The sequence below is a fragment of the Cucumis melo genome, chromosome 12, assembly GCF_025177605.1.
Source record: "Cucumis melo cultivar AY chromosome 12, USDA_Cmelo_AY_1.0, whole genome shotgun sequence".
NCBI classification, from domain to species: domain Eukaryota; kingdom Viridiplantae; phylum Streptophyta; class Magnoliopsida; order Cucurbitales; family Cucurbitaceae; genus Cucumis; species Cucumis melo.
The window spans coordinates 10,352,175-10,369,596 of NC_066868.1; the positions used below are offsets into that span (position 1 = coordinate 10,352,175).

At 34.0% G+C, this 17,422-nt stretch overlaps 1 protein-coding gene and 1 pseudogene across 3 annotated transcripts in view; both read right to left on the reverse strand.

The window, feature by feature from the left end:
• Positions 1 to 6,388: 6,388 nt before the first annotated feature.
• Positions 6,389 to 17,422, reverse strand: part of LOC103500532 (uncharacterized) — a 53,784-nt gene continuing 42,750 nt past the window's right edge. For 2 of the 3 annotated variants that reach the window (XM_008463884.3, XM_051079858.1), the window contains 7 exons: positions 16,368 to 16,438; positions 10,387 to 10,449; positions 9,211 to 9,283; positions 7,682 to 7,801; positions 7,368 to 7,445; positions 7,188 to 7,238; positions 6,389 to 6,837 (listed from right to left, as the gene is read on the reverse strand). In XM_008463884.3, the coding sequence (XP_008462106.2) occupies positions 6,736 to 6,837; positions 7,188 to 7,238; positions 7,368 to 7,445; positions 7,682 to 7,801; positions 9,211 to 9,283; positions 10,387 to 10,449; positions 16,368 to 16,438 (558 nt within the window). In that variant the 3' untranslated portion in view covers positions 6,389 to 6,735. Of the gene's footprint in view, positions 6,838 to 7,187; positions 7,239 to 7,367; positions 7,446 to 7,681; positions 7,802 to 9,207; positions 9,284 to 10,386; positions 10,450 to 16,367; positions 16,439 to 17,422 lie in introns of those variants that run through there. The other variant, XR_007815788.1, reaches the window with a different exon arrangement.
• On the reverse strand, positions 14,738 to 14,843 carry LOC127145039 (U6atac minor spliceosomal RNA; annotated as a pseudogene).

A 17,422-nucleotide genomic window follows, 5' to 3' on the forward strand; every position in this document is an offset into this window, starting at 1 on the left:
TGAACTACCAGCTCTAGCAAGGATTGAAGCCTATGCTCGAAACGATGGAAATAGAGGGGGCCGACGGACAGGAAGGAACTATAGAAAATTTCCTAACCAAAGAAACAACCAAAGAAGGAGACCGATGGATATACCACTGCAATACGCTGACGATAACAATGAAGAAGAGTATGAACATTGGCAGAACACGCAATATCATGATTCTTCCAGTGGTGACGAACAAGGAAACCTTTGGAATGATGATGGAGAATTTCGAATGGCCCAAGGCTATAGATGACAAGAAGCACGGAGAGAAACTCATCATGACTACAAGATGAAAATCGACCTACCAACTTACAATGGTAAACACGATATTGGGTCTTTCCTATATTGGATCAAAAACACCGAAAACTTCTTCAAATATATGGACACTACGGACAGAAAGAAGGTACACATGGTGGCTCTAAAGCTGAAAGGAGGAGCTTCAGCATGGTGGGATTAGCTGGAAGTAAATAGGTAGAAGAGTGGTAAGCCTCCTATTCATGGGAAAAAAATGAAGAAACTACTAAAAGTACGTTTCCTACCCCCGAATTATGAGCATACATTATATAATCAATATCAAAACTACCACCAAGGGAGCCAAATGGTGGCTGAGTACATCGAAGAGTTCCATAGACTGGGCACAAGAATCAATCTGAGTGAAAATGAGCAACATCAGATTGCAAGATTCATTGGAGGACTACGATTCGACATTAAAGAGAAGGTAAAATTACATTCTTTTTGTGTTTTGTTTGAGGCCATCTCCCTTGCAGAAACTGTTGAGGAAATGATGATTGTACGCCTAAATAACTCCAACAGAAGCGCAGAGATGAACCCTTCCAAGAAACAGTTTTATGACAAGAAGGCAGATGAACAACCATCAACTTCAGTGGTGGATTAGGGTAAAGCTCTTGATATCCAAGAGACAAACAAGAAGAAAGAAAGTGTAGTAAGAGGAAAGACCCAAAACAACTACACATGCCCATCTTTGGGCAAGTGTTTTCGATGTAGAGAGCCCGGCCACTTATCCAACAACTGTCTGCAAAGAAAGACCGTAGCACTAGCTGAAGATTAAGACACCTATATGAGTGAAACAGATAGAGAAAAAAAGAAGCAGAGCTAAATGAAGCCGATGATGAAAATTGCATCTTCTGCATTGTTCAAAGAGTCCTTATTACTCCTAAAGAAGAAACGAATCCTTAATGTCGCAGCCTATTCAAGACAAGGTGCACTATCAATGGAAAAGACTGTGATGTTATAATTGACAGTGGGAGCAGTGAGAACTTCGTGGCAAGAAAACTTGTGACCATTTTGAATTTGAAGACAGATCCACACTCTGATCTATATAAAATTGGATGGGTAAAGAAGGGAGGAGAGGCCTTAATCAATGAAATCTGCACTGTACCACTCTCCATCGGAAATAGCTATAAAGATCAGATTGTGTGCGATGTAATTGAAATGGATGTGTGTCACTTACTACTAGGCAGACCTTGGCAACATGATACTCGAACCCTACATAAAAGGAGAGAAAATACCTATGAGTTCCACTGGATGGGAAAGACAGTTATCTTACTCCCATTGGCAAAGAAAAACACATAAGGCATAAGGCAGAAGAATAAAAGGTAGCTTTTCATCACAGTAAGTGGAAAGAACCTATTAAAGGAAAGGGAGCAAGATCTTTTGGGATTAGTAGTCGCTGACAAATCCCAAGGAGAAAATGGTGAGATTGTTGAACCATGGCTGAAGGAATTATTTGCAGAATTTCCTCATTTAAAAAAGGAGCCACAAGGACTGCCACTACTTCGAGACATTCAGCATCAAATTGATCTTGTTCCAGGAGCATCACTACTTAATCTACCTCATTACAGGATGAGCCCTAAAGAATACCAAGTCTTACACGATCATATTCAAGACTTACTAAAAAAGGGCCACATCAAGCCAAGCCTAAGTCAATGCACTGTACTAGCACTACTCACACCAAAGAAGGATAGAAGTTGGAGGATGTGTGTACAACAGGGTTATTAACCAAATTACTGTGAAGTATCGGTTTCCTATCCCTTGGATTGGAGATCTTTTGGACCCACTAGGAAAGGCTACTATCTTCTCAAAAATTGATTTAAGGAGCGGCTATCACCAAATACGGATCAGACCAATAGATGAATGGAAGACAGCCTTCAAGACAAATGAAGGATTGTTTGAATGGTTGGTATTGCCTTTTGGCTTATCCAATGCACCAAGTACCTTTATGAGGTTGATGAATCAAGTACTACATCCATTCTTAAACCAGTATATAATAGTTTACTTTGATGATATCCTTGTGTCTAGCAACAACCATGAAGACCATCTGCAGCACTTAGGGAAACTGTTTTAAGTTTTGACTAAAATAGAATTATATATTAATCCAAAGAAGTGCACATTTCTCACCAAGGAAATCGTCTTTCTTGGGTTCTTGATTAAAGAAGGGAAGATGGGGATGGAGCCTAAGAAGGTAGAAGCTATACGATCTTGCCAACACCAACATCCATCAAAGAAGTACAAGCTTTTCTTGGCTTGGCATCTTTCTACAGAAGATTCATCAGGAATTTTAGCTCAATAGTGGCCCCTCTAACCGACTGTTTAAAGAAAGTAAATTTCAAATGGGAGCATATGTAGCAACAGAGTTTTGAAGAAATTAAAAGGAGATTAACTTTTAGCCCTATTCTTCAATTGCCAAATTTCGCATCACCATTTGAAGTAGCTGTTGATGCTTGCGAAACTGGAATTGGAGTTGTATAACCATCCAATTGAGTATTTCAGCGAGAAATTGAGTACATCAAGGCAGTCTTGGAACACATATGAACAAGAACTTTATGCCCTTATTCGAGCACTCAAACAGTGGAAACACTATCTCCTATATAAGGAATTTGTACTCCTAACAGACTACTTCTCTTTAAAATATCTCCAAACACAAAAGACCATCAGCCGGATGCACGCTCGATGGATCTCTTTCTTACAGAGATTTGACTTCGTCATCAAACATCAATATGGTAAAGAGAATAAAGTGGCAGATACCCTATCCAGAAAAAGCTCTTACTCACTCTCCTATCCATGGAGATCGAAGCATTCAAATACCTTCCTAACCTATATGAAGAAGACGTTGATTTTTATGAGACATGGCTTAAATGTAGCAACTATATCAAAGCTGAAGGCTTTCACATAATGGAAGGTTTTTTGTTCAAAGGAGATCAGTTGTGTATCCCACACACATCACTTGGAGAAGCTCTACTAAAAGAAGCCCATTCAGGAGGATTGGCTGGACACTTCGGGCAAGATAAGATCTTTGAAATAATCTCTAAGGGATACTATTGGCCTCAATTGAGAAGAGACTGCAACAACTTTGTCAAAAGATGCCCTACTTGTCAAAGAGCCAAGGGTACAAGCACAAACGCAGACCAATACTCACTACTACCTACCCCAACTTCCATTTGAGAAGATTTATCAATTGATTTTGTGCTTGGACTGCCCAAAACTCAAAGACAACATGACTCAATCATGGTTGTGGTCGATAGATTTAGCAAAATGACATACTATACCTTGCAAAAAGACAAATGACGCCATCTACATAGCAAATCTCTTCTTTAGAGAAATAGTTCGATTACATAGAGTACCGAAGACTATTGTCTCTGATCGGAATTTGAAATTTCTAAGTCATTTTTGGAAAACACTATGGAGAAAGCTTGACACGACACTTAAATACAGCTCAACAGCACATCCCCAAACAGATGGCCAGACAGAAGTGACAAACAGAACCTTAGGCAACTTGATACGTTGCCTCAGTGAAACAAAACCGAAGCAATGGGACTTAGTTCTTGCTCAGGCAGAATTGCCTTCAACAATATGAAGAATAGATCGATCGACAAATGCCCATTTGAGGTTGTATATACAAAACAACCAAGGCTAACCTTTGACCTAGCATCACTCCCTACAGTTGTGAACACCAGTTCAGAAGTAGAAAATATGATAGAGTAGATCCAAAACTTACATGACGAATTGCACAAACATCTAAAAGAAACAACTCAATCCTACAAAGAGACCGCACACAAGAAGAGAAGACAAGCTACCTTTACTGAAGGAGATTTAGTGATGATTCATCTCAGAAAAAATCGATTTCCAACTGGAACATACAATAAACAGAAGGACAGCAACTAGGGCCATTCCGTATCATAAAGAAAATTAGAGATAACACCTACAAAATAGAACTACCACCAGACTTACACATTCATCTTATTTTTAATGTGGCAAACCTAAAATAGTATTATGCTCCAGATGATTTCAACCTAGCCACCTAAGTCACTTGGGACGAGTTCAGTGCTAGGGGGTGGAATGATGTAATAAGAACAAAGGCTATAATCTGTTAGAATAAGACAAGCTGCTGTTAGTTAAATAGTTAAGCTGTAATCAGCTGTTGTTAGAGCTGTTACAACTGTAATTAGTTAGACCTCTCAACTGTTTCATAAACAATTACTTGTAACTACTTACAAGGAACCTCAATAAATACCCCCATCTCTCAGCAATTAAGCAAGAGAGAATTCATTTGAGAATTTAATTCTACTGAATTACATCAAATTATATTTGAGAAATAAAAGAAACCATAAAGTTTGAATTTTTACTTTTATTTAAATTTTATTTGGTCGCTAAAGTAGTTTATAACATTTTAATTAAGTATTTGAGCTAGTTAAATTGACAAACGAAAACAAATGTAAATATGATTAAACTAATTTTGACTTTCTACACATAGCCTAAATAAATACATTTATTTACGCAAATGCAGTTTAACAAATTATTACTTTACACAAAAATGTAATGTAATCAAATTTACTTTTTCATCTCTCCCTACAGTTGTAAACTGATTGGATTTGGTTGGGTTGAGGGATATTTCAAATCCGACCTAAATTTTCGGATTGGTTAGGTTGGAAACTCAAATGATCCGAGAAGCATTTTCAACCCAACCCAACCCTTGGGTTGTATATGTATATATATTTTTCCATTCCTAATATTCGTTAAATTTCACAATCATTATAACATCATATCCATAAATCCACACATCCAAAAATGTCCATAAATTACAACATTAATACACCAATACTAAACAAAGTTCTAAAACGTCTAGTTTTACTTACGGAGAGTCAAATATGAATCAAATTTCTAAAATCCATTAACATTCCAAACATCATACTATAAAACTTAAAATAAATACATATAATATCATTAATTCGAGTTGGATTAAATTGAACCAAAATTTTCAAACCCCAACCCGAGACCTAACCTAACCAGAAAAAAAAAAAAAAAAGATCAACCCAACCCAACCTTTATAATATAGGTTAGGTAATCCTAATTATACGGATTGTTGAGTTATTCTTACATCCCTACCTATATAGATATTAATGCAAAAGGAAGCATTAGTTGAAGTTTATTTTATATATGCATCACTAAATATTTAAATTTCCTAGAATCAAATGTACATTTGTGAGTGCACGAATAATACAAATCGTATAATATTACCTTTCAATGATATATTTTGAAGTATATGTTGTCTTATTAATGTTTTTAAGGTTGGTCGACCGGTTGTGTGGTACTACGAAAGTACTAGGAATCCCTTTATCTATCTCTACTAGTTACATTTGCCAAACTAACTCTCTTACTTAATCTATTCTCGACACTAATCAAGAAATACAATCTCACAATTCTACATACAGATACAAATTTACCAACTCTAACATATTAAGCTCAGACACAAATTTACTAACTCTAACATATTAACTTCAAGCTTGTTAACTCCACTCAATGGATCAAACGTCTAAACGCTTTACAAGATAGAGCTTTGAGCTTAAAACATGAACTAAAATCTAACAAAATATTAAGATTGAGTTCTCAAAGTATGAATTTGGGATTTAATTTTAAAATCCTGTATTCAAGATATATTAATTTAACACATTTAGATGAATTATTTTTAAAAAGATCAGATGAACCAAAAGATGTACAAAAATAACAAATATGATAGAAAAATAGTAATTTATCTTGATCTATCGTAGACTATCACATATAAATTGCTAACATTTTATTATATTTGTGAATATTTTCAGAAGTTGTCATTTAGAATAAATTTATTAGATATTATATATTTGGAGCAATAATTTTACTGACTTATTCATATTTAAATTAATCTAAAAATTAAGATTACTAAAACTAAAAGACGTTACGGAGAGACTAAATTTGAAGCCTTTTTCAAGAACAAGCGGAGTGAGAAATTTGAACTCCGAACCTTTTGATCTTCCACATACACTAAAGCAATCGAACTAGGCTCTTATTCACGGAATTTAGCCTGGGGAAATTACGTGTACAAGCAAGAAGGGATAAATAAAATATTGTACTTCACCAAAATAGTATTTGAAGATTACATGAGAAATTTTTAATAAAACTAGCTTTATATGCTCGTTTTACTACCATAAACAACTCGTCTGCAGAATTTACATTTTTAATCTTTGATTGTAGAATTATGGTCTTCAAATAAGATATTAATAATAACTATACAAACTGAAGAACTAAGATGGTTTACAATATTTTTAACATACATTATTTCTTCCTATAATGAACACCAATGGGAGGTAGAAAGACAAAAAAAAAGTGGGGTGATTCAAATGCTTTGTTCGTACGTACTTATTCAAAATTATGATTGGCTCACTCGATCTTCTCCAATATTTCCAACCGAGTTTTCCTCTTCCACCCTTTCATCGATGCAACCATGTTAACCAAACCAATAATTTGGCTCTTACTGTATTCCTGCAAAAACAGAACAATTCTCCCAGACATAAACACAAATGCTCAATAATTTAAATTTTGATGTTGACGAAAATACGTACCAAAGATAACATCTCATACTATCCAAATAATTAGTTTCCATAACTTAAGTAGTAGATGGATTCACAATAGTGATATATCAGTTCAGCAATCAATTCGAACTCAGCTCAATGGATAAGACACCAATAATCATTTACTACTATAAAGGTAGATGGTTCCATTCTAACCCTACAATTGTTGAATTTAAGAGAAGATTAAGCTTTACATAGATCTTAAACTTTTTCAAAGTCATGAACTTTGCAACTTTTTTTAGTTGAAGGCAAGTTTCTTACCGGGTGAGATCGTGCCCAGTGTACATATTCAGTTTCTGGGAGGTAGTACGCCTGTTTGATGATGCATCATTAGTAAGTTACTTACAGTTCAAACAGTAAATGATGATAGTCAATCAAGTTTGAACAGGCCACAAAAAGTTTATTCTCTTCGGTTCATGATAATTTGAAGATCGGGCTTACCTTAATGAAGGTCTCGACCATTTGCAACTTAGGCTTCACGTTCGCTGAAACGAAATGTTGCAAGCCATTGATTAACACCTGAAGGAAAACCAAAACCGAGTACATCATTAAACGGCATAATAGAGATGAAAAGAAATGAACCCATAAATAATGCAGTAAGCAAAAAGCGCAATCTGTAAAATGGCTCATAGATGTTGAGATGTTAAAAATCTCACATTGGTTTTACAATGGAGGTTCACACTCCAATGAAACACCTCTCTCATTGTCAATTGGTTTTGAGATAGAACCTCGTGCAATTAAATATGGCATCATACCTGAAGATCCAATGACATGAGGGCACGTCCTTCATCTGAACATCTCTTTATTCGTGATATACCTTCTATAAGAGTTTCTGCAACAATATCCAGTCCATACTCCAAGAGAAGGTCTTGTACCTACAAATGTCAACCATACGGAATTTCAGAAGGTCTTGGATAGCATTAAGATCCATGCTATATAAATATATATGTGTATCTTCTAAGTATGAATCCAAAATCTAAATCATAAATTTTAAAAAAAAATACAAATTTTATAATATTTATACATTATTCTAAAAAAATAAAAGTGATTTGTAAGTTTATTAAAGTTATTAGAAACAAAATTTAGGAGGAAAACTTAAAATATAAAATCTGATAGAAAACATAATCTAACAAGTGCAAAAATTTATTTGGTAAGCGAATTTTCAATAAAGAAGTGACTACACAATGGAAGAGATCTAAAAAGTGAAACCAACTCCAAACTTCGATCTATCGAGTCAAACTTACAAGCTAACCATGAACTTTACTTTTAGAGCCTAGCCCAACATGATCGAGACCTAAGCAGGATATTCTACTCACTTAGCCTAAGCTGAGCCTAGGCCTATGTTGTTCTTTTTTATTTATTTATTTACTTTTATTTTTCAAAATTGTTTTGCCCTTTCTTTCGTCTGAATCAACCTAATATTAATGATGAGGAGAAACAAAATTGTTATAACAAAAACGCTTTTCCTTCTAAGATAAACATCTCTTGTGTTCAAAACTGCAAAAAGAAAAACAATATTACTCTCAAGCCCAGAAAAGTAACCTTGATATCTTAATACTCTATATTATTAGTCCAGGTTATCAAGTGCACAATCCAAAAAACATAAGTCAACATATATGCAAGTAATATCACAAATTTAGAAGAAGAAAAAATATGTAAAATAGACAGATTATTTTAGAAAAATAAGAATAGAATAGTTGTCTGGTATGGCTATTCCTCAATGAACTGAATGGGACAAAATATATCATCAATTAAATAGAAGCATAAAATGTCAGAAAGTTATGAAGAAGATATATTTTAAATTCATGAGCTGAGAGGAAAAATGTAACACAAGAAATTAAAGAAAACATATATATAATCTCAGCAACTTAAAAAGAAGATATGTTTTTTTAAAACGGAAACAAGACATTTTCATTGATATAATGAAATGAGAAAAACATATACAAAATTCAAATAATAACGGATGAATTAGAATCAAGGGCTGACATAAGTTGGATGTAAAGAATATTCCTTGATCATCCTAGTCAATGATATATCACACTTAACGAAAGTTAAATACACCTCAGAGACAAGGAGCAGCAAACCAGTAGCTATAATGACGATAAAAACAGCCTATCAACTGAGAATTTGTTAAGAAAAAATAAGAACAGAAAGAGGAAAAAAAAAAAAAAAGAACAAAACAAACAAAAATATCAAAAACGAAAAAACCTTTTCCTGTAGTTCTACATTTAGAACTTTAGAATTTAACATACTGGAACTAATGTAGTTCTGCCAGATTGATTACCTCCTTACGAACTCCACTATGAGCCAGCCTTGTTTTATAATGCTTGAATTCTCCCAATAGCAAGTCAACATACCTATTCATACAGTTTAATTAAACGATGTACTGATAGTAGTCATGACCTCATAAGTTAATAAGAACAATAAAAAAAAATTACAGCATCCAAGCATGCTTGAATTCATGGTTCGTTCTCTTCTGAATATGCTAAAATAATAAAAAATAAAAATCCCGGAAAATTTCTGTACAGTTTGATAGTGCATTTGATAAGCCACAGGCAATAAAAGATTGGTTCATTACACACACACACACACACACACAAAATACATAAATAGTTCATTATGTGAGCAACTGAAAAATTCCACCAGTATGTACAGTTGGAGCTCAAATGCCATACAGAACGAAAAGAAAGGAAGAGAATAATGAAGTAAGCAGTTCAAACCTAAGAATGCTTTGTGTTTCTAAATGTGTTTATCCCTTATGTTTAGATTTTTTTTAAAAATTAGTCCTTATGTCAAAAACTTATCAATCTAGTTCCTTACGTTCTATTATTTCTTAATTTAGCTTGTAGTGGTGTGAAGGTTAAAACTGAGTGATAAAAGCTTGAACGACATAATAGTTGGTAAATTGAATAAAAATTTAGAGGTGAAAAACAACTCAAATGAAAAGTTTCTGCTTCCTCAAATTTTTAAGAAATGGATGGAAATTTTGAACTTTTTCTCTTAGATGTTCTTTTCTAAATTCCTGCGAATTCACACTTATATATGTATATCATCGACCAATTTTAACATTTCTCAACAAGGAACCAAAAAGAGAAGTGCTAGAAAAATAAGAAACTAAACTGAAACCTTCTTTAAACAAAATGGATTAATTTAAAAAAAAAAAAAAAAAAAAAAAAAAAAAAAAAAAGAACAACCCTGGACATGAGGAACTAAAATAGTCTTTTCATATCACAGAAAAATAAACTTCATTCTTACCACAGGTGATCCTTTTCACATTAAAAAAATTTAAAACATGCGGATATGAAGTGATTCATCCATCTAAAGTAATTTCACCAGACGTAAAAGTAGCAGACCATAGTTGGGTCATACATTTATATGTACGTCTGTGTATATGTGTATATATATAATATTAACATAGAACTCTAGTGTCAAAAAAAGTGGGCATCCCAAGAGAACAAACCCATTATGCTCTAGTCCAAGCTCTTTTACTTCCCATTTTGCATTGGCTATCCGATCAACATAACTGTAAAAAGAGAATTTTATTGTTAAAAATCATTACCATCTTCGAAAATCATAGTTACAGAATTCAATAAAATAAATTTACTTTTTTAGCCTGCGAAAAGCAAAACTTGCTCTGGTATTGGCATTGAACCATATAACTTCTAGATATAACCAAGTAGAGCATACCTTTCAATTATGAGAAAGGAAATTACTATCTATTTCGTGTTATATGATACATAATGCATAGCTAAATAATCTAGTTGTCAGTACGGTCTTTATCCTTTTTGACGCAGTCTGCTTGCTTCAAATGACAAATAGGTACCTTTCCATTCACTAGGGTGATTCATTATCAGACAGGAATTTGTTAAGATAGGTAATAGCTGCCAGCAGCCTAGTAGTTAGCTTATATGTTTGGAGTCATCCTCCTAGTAGACACGGGTGATCAATAAGGAGACGTTTGGGACGTAAAGTGGGTTATTATAATCTATAGTTATTATTGTCTGTGAGTTATAATAATTTATGGGTTATTATAGTTTGTGTTTGAGGTGCATCTGGGTTATCATAATCTATGTTTGAGGTGTAAATTATTATAGTCTGAGCTGTATCATGATAATTTTTTTCACTATAATTTATTGGCATACATGTATTAAGTACATGAAATACCATTTCTTGAAAACATAGTTTGAATTGTATCTTCCACTAATTTATACAAACTAATTTATTACTAGTGTGAGTTAATTAAATTTTGTTAATTAGATTCTTCATTTAATAAATTTAAGTACAATCTCAGATACGACTATTAACAAGTTTAACAAGATAAAATAATTTTGCAAGAAAAAAAGCATAAGAAAGTGTATTTTAAAAAATATTATTATAATTAAACTAAAAGTGTATTTGGAATGACATAGAAAAAGGTTTTTCAAAAATTCATTTTTATTTAACACCTGACAAAAACTTTTTAAAATAAAAAACACAATGTGTTTTAAAACTGTTTTTTCAAGTATTTGTACATACAAGTTTCTCTTGTTTGTTATATATACTAAAAATGTTCTTATCAAAAAATTTCAAAATTGATCGGTGGTGACGATCGTTGGAGTTGGTTGTCGGAAGTTCGCCTATAGAGTCACGGAGGTGGAGGTCGGAGATTGGCCAACAATGATCACCAAAGATTAGCCTAAACCCTAAAAATATTTTTATTAAAAATTTTCAAGCTTGATAGGTAGCGATAGAAGGATGGTTGACGACGGTTGCTGGAGTTGGTTTCAAAAGTTCGTCAATAGTCACCGAGGTGGTGGTCGAAGATTGGCCTATGACAATCATCAAGGATTAGTCTAAACCCTAAAAATGTTTTTGTTAAAATTTTTGATTGATCGGTGGCAACGATCGCCGGTTGTCGAAAGTTCACTAGTGGAGTCACAGGAGATGGTGATCGGAGATTGGCTGGCGAAAATCACCAGAGGTGGCGTCTGAAAGTTGGTCGACGAACTTCCAACCCTTGAAACCAATATGAACTTCCCAACTCTTGAAATAAATGGGTTGAAAAATAGCAATGACAAGTGGATTATTTTAAATCCTAATCCTAATCCTTAACTAAAACTAAACATTGCCCCAAACAAGGAATGGACTATTATAGCTCACTCTACTCCACTCCACTCCTATCCTCAAACATGCCCTAAGAGTTTGTCTTAGATCCTTATTGAACTTATATGCTCGAGTACTCCGGACATAATGGTAATCTGCAGGCATGTTGTAGTTTTTTATGTGTTAATTAGTTGTAAAATCATTAATGATTTTATTTTATTCTTATTATGAATGTCTTTCCTATATAGGAAGTAAGGAGTCACTTAAATTGTTGAATACAAAATATTTGATTCCATTCAAACTTAAATGGTATCAAAGATTATAAACCCAAACGGGTATTTGGTCCAGAAAAAAGTTTGAGAATCGATTCAAGAATAATGAAAACTCAAAGATGTGCCATCTGGGGGAGCATGTTGAGGATCCAACATACGAAAAACCAAGAGATATCACACTCTTTACAAGATAGATAGACAGCTCCTTTCATGCCAATTGATCGTGAGATAGAACCCCACGTTAACTAATACATGGAGAGTTGCGCATTCCAAGCTGCCATGGAGGAGCTCTTATGGAAACTGTTGGAACTTGGAGCAAGACTAGGCTGAACAAGGAAACGCACGGAATTATTTTGCCAAGAATAAGCAAAGTGTTGCAAATAATCCTAAAGTAGGACACTGAAATGCTCTGTTTGGCAACCACCTTGGATTAATGAATAGAGAAATTCAAATAATTACAAAGGATTGAGCATTAAATTGATAAGTTAGGCTTTGCCAGGAGCTAAAGATACCTTTCACGTGGCTACTTTATTTATTTATGGCTTTAGAAAGATTATAAAAGGGTATACAAAGAACAACCAAACAAAAGAGCCACAAAAACAGCAACCTAACTAGCTACACAAAAACAGTTCCAATCTAGTTTCAGAAAACCTTATAACAGATGGCCACAAGGCTACTTTAAAGATACATGTAACATGGCTTTTCATTCTTCCCATTTGTATCACAAAGTGGAATCTTTATCATTCATGTACCTTGGCCTTCCGCTTGGGGCTCATCCAAAGACTTAACTTTTTGGGAGCCGGTTATAGAAAAAACAAAAGAAACTTGATCATTGGAGAAGATTTGATTAGTCACGAAGTGGGTGACTAACTGTCTGCAACTTAGTTTTATAAAAGATTCTTTTATAATATATTTTTTTTCTCGGGCCTCCTAGTATTAGGAAGATTGTGAAAAGCCTGATGAAATCATTTTTTTGGGAAAGAAATAAAGGGAACAATATCAACCATTTGGTATGATGAAGTTTGTTCAGGTTTTTGTGGCTTGCAGGGGTGTCCAATTTTGTGGGTGAGCGTAATAGTAAGACTTTTAGAGTGGAAAGAGACTCGAGTGAAGACAACCAGCTTTTATTTTCTGATTGCCAATACTCCTGGAAAATGTGGAGGAAGTTATTTGCAACATTCAATCTTCATTGGGTTTTTTGCAATGTTTTTAAGGAGAATGTGGCTCGGACCATAATTTTCCCTTCTTTAAGAGTAAATTCGCATCAGTTGAGGATAAATACGGTCAAATTGTTTTGTCAAAGATATGTTTTGAGAGAAATTAGTGTATTTTTCAAGACAAGCCACTTCGAGTCAATGCTTCCTCTCTTGGTGATCCCTTTCCAAGAATTTTTCTGATTATTTAGTTCAAGATATTTGTCTTAATTGGAATGTTTTTATTCAAAGTAAGTCATAATGTCATTATGACATCTAGTCTTCTATTATAATTGTTAGTGATATATAATTAAATTTTCCTTCATCCACCAACTTAAGCTTTTGGGAGAATTGGTGGTTTAATATGGTATCAGAGCAGGTGGTCCAGAGAGATCCTGTGTTCAAACCCTTGCATTGTTGCTTCCTCCCCAACTAAATTAATTTTCACTTGTTGGCCTTTCAAATATTTCAATCCCATAAGTGAGGTAAAATTGTTTTCCACTGGTTGGACCTTTCAAATATTTCAAACCCATAAGTGAGGGGGAGTGTTAGTGATATATAATTAAATTTGCCTTCAACTGCTAGCTTAAGCTTTTGGGTGAATCGGTGGTTTAATAATAAACATCATTTTTTGTTTTGCAATGTGATGAGAGTGCTATAGGTATGTCAACCTAGTTGAGATAGCTAGATTTTCCCGTTGATCCCTAATTCTTGTTATTTATTAGTTTCTTTGTAATTCGATATTAATCTCTTTTCCTTTCATCAATGAGATGTGTTGTTTCCGTTTTAATAAAACAAAGAGAGAGAGAGGTCTGGTCCCTCATTTCACTTCCATATTTCTCTTCAATCTTGAAGATACATTCTAACTATTCTCTACGCGCTATTTTACATAATTGGAGTCCTCCTTGAGGGGAGCTCTACTTTTTGTGGTCCTAGTTTATTGTCAGCACTTGTATCCTTTCCTTTTTTCTCCTTAATGAAGATTCCAATTTTTTTCTAAATGACACCATTCTTATGTGGATTATGTCGAATTGGTTAAACGCTCCAGTGGAAGATCCCTAAGCATATTATTTCTTCGGCCACCTGTTTTCTCTACTACTTTCATAGTCTGATGTAGATTTCATTAGGCATACATTTTTGGTAGTCATTATTCTCGACAGTGTTGACAAATTATTCGCATTTTTCAATCTCTATCGAGTATTCTTCAAGTCCTTCAAAACAAATGTTCTCTTGCAGGTGCTGCTTGGTCTACCAGTAGCTCCTAACAAGATGATAATGATTTTTTTTTTTTTTTTGTGTTAACAAAGGCCTGAAAGCTGTTCCCAACCCTATCAAGGGAGATGCCAACCATTTCTCCTTTAATCGAACACAGGATTGTTTTTAACAAGAGACAACCTTCATTAATGAAATGAAAAGAGACTAGTGCTCAAGAGAGAGAAAAGAAAAAAAAACCTCTACAAGGGAGTAAAGTACTAATAACAAATAATAAATGCAATGACAAAAATAAAGTAGAAAATAAATAAGAAGAAATAACAAGACTCTATTAAGCATCAATAAAGATAGCCCAATTATGATGGGTTAAAGTACTAATGATCTTCTCTCTGAGTTATGGTTCAAAAGGAATCAAAGCTTATTTCAATACAAGTCTCGTGCATGATCAGAAATCAGAATGTTTTCATTCGGCTTGTCTCAAGACTTCTTTATGTCTCTATCTAAATTTTATGTAGATTATTAAACCTAAGATTTATAATTAAATTGGAACGTCTTTATTTTTTACTTTCAAAACTAGTTTATTTATTTTCTGTTCTATCTCTTGCATTCTTTCGAGCTTTCGCACTTCTTGTTACAACAATGAAAAGTTTGTTCCTTCTTTTTTTGAAAAAAAGAAAAAAAGACAATTGAATTGATTATAAAAAAAGTTTCCTTTTGTCTCTCTTTGGATGTAAACCTATTATAATGTTGCATTTTAACAGTCTTATTTGGCCATTCTAGAGTATTACTCTTAGATCATCATTTTCGAAAAGGACAAATTGCACAATTGTCACTCCAGTACATGTGTCGCATCATGTCATGTCCTCCAGAACACTTTTTTTAGAAGATTAAACTCTTTGATCAACATTGTTTTTTCTACTTTTTTTAGTTATTAGCTATAAGTCACCTGCTGGCCTATGTATAGAAAGACATCAAAATCTAGGCTCTTTCTTTCCATTTTTTTTTCCCTTCATCTTCCCCTTCCGTGCCAGCCTTTTCCTAACACTTCTATAAGAACATTTAACTGTGGTGCTTTTATAACCCACCCATGGAATGTTTCGTTTTCATTCTTCTTTCACTCCTTATTCAAGTTGGTAACCCAACTTGTTTCTAATCTTTTCATCAATCAATGGAAAGTTCAAATCTTGTTAAAGCAAAATTGCTTCTATAAGAACGTTAATGACTTCACTCAAGTAAATTTCCATTGTCTCAGTCTAAGCAAGATATTATTTTTTTGTGGCTGTGGTTATAGAATAAAACCTTTTTTTTGCAATGATTTCTTAAGTTGTTTTAATAGTGCTACTACATTCACGTTTTTGTTAATTAGATTCTTCATTTCTTAAGTTTAGATTCTTTTCTTTTCAGTTATTGGCCAGCATTAACAAGGTACCAAATTTATTTTCGGTATTGGAAAGTGAAGATTAGCACACTTTGTCAGACTGGTTATCACAGCTCACTCAGCTTGTATTACACAAGTCGGTTGTGGGCACTTATATAACGCCTATTCACTTAAAATGTCATCTCACGGGAAAATAAAATAAAATGAAACGAAGAAAAAAGAAAGAAGAAAGAAGAAAGAAGAAAGAAGAACCACCACCACCTAAAACTGTCACAAACGTATACAGTGTCCATTTACATCTTACCCACTGACATGAAGAAGCAGCCTTGCAGTATTCTTATGAATATGCTCGATGAGGTATGGGACGGCATCCAACTGATCAAAATCAGATAAATTAAGTGAAAACTCAAAGCCTATAAGAAAAGAAATTAAATTATAAATTTGAACCCATAAAAACAGAAAAGACTATCGTGAAGAGGTTTATCATGAAAAACTCTTTGGTTTCTCTCAAACCAAATTTCTGTTAGAAGTGCTTTGACAGCATTAGACGAGAGCCAATGAGACTGAGGAATCGATGATGGTCCAACTAGTACTTTTGGAAAAGGAAACTGAACTCTTTATTAAATAAAAAATAATATTAAGGATCAGAAGGCGCAGATGGTCCAACTAGTACTTCTTCAAATGTCTCATTGAAAAACCCACTGAAGCTGGGAAACAGAAAACAGCTTCTTCCAACACTCCAATGAATAACTGCAATCAAAAACCAAGTGTTGGTTTCCCTTGCATTCATTCAAGCATAAGGCACACATGGAGGGACTGAGGCAGTGAGCAGGAAGTTTTCTTTGAAGAACAGAGGAACAGTTTAAAGGCCCACAAATCATAGTCCAAAAGAGAAAACTAACTCTCTTAGGGCATTTTGTTTTTTTTGAAGAACAGAGGAACCTTTTAAAGTCCCAAAAATCTTAGTCCAAGAGAGAATACTAACTCTCTTAGGACTTTTTGTTCTCCACTAGCTCTTAGAAACAAATTTATGAATTACTTTAAAAGCCACCAAGTGTTTAGATAAGGATTTAACCAAAAATCTTCCAGATGGACCTGAACTCCAAATAAGAGAATCAGATACATCTCCACCCTTTTACTTGAACAAACAAGTGATAATTTGTGGTGTAGCGGTTTGATTTTTGGGTATGATGCGGGTCCGTTAAGATCCCCGGGGGGGCACCTTCTAATCCTCTATTATCCCTTTCGAAATGGCCTGTTCTCTTAGTCCCATTATGGGATTAGGCTAACTGCATCAAAACTCAACAGATTTCTTCTATCCAAGCCTTGGGTTGATTCTTTAGAGAAGTTAGTGTGGAA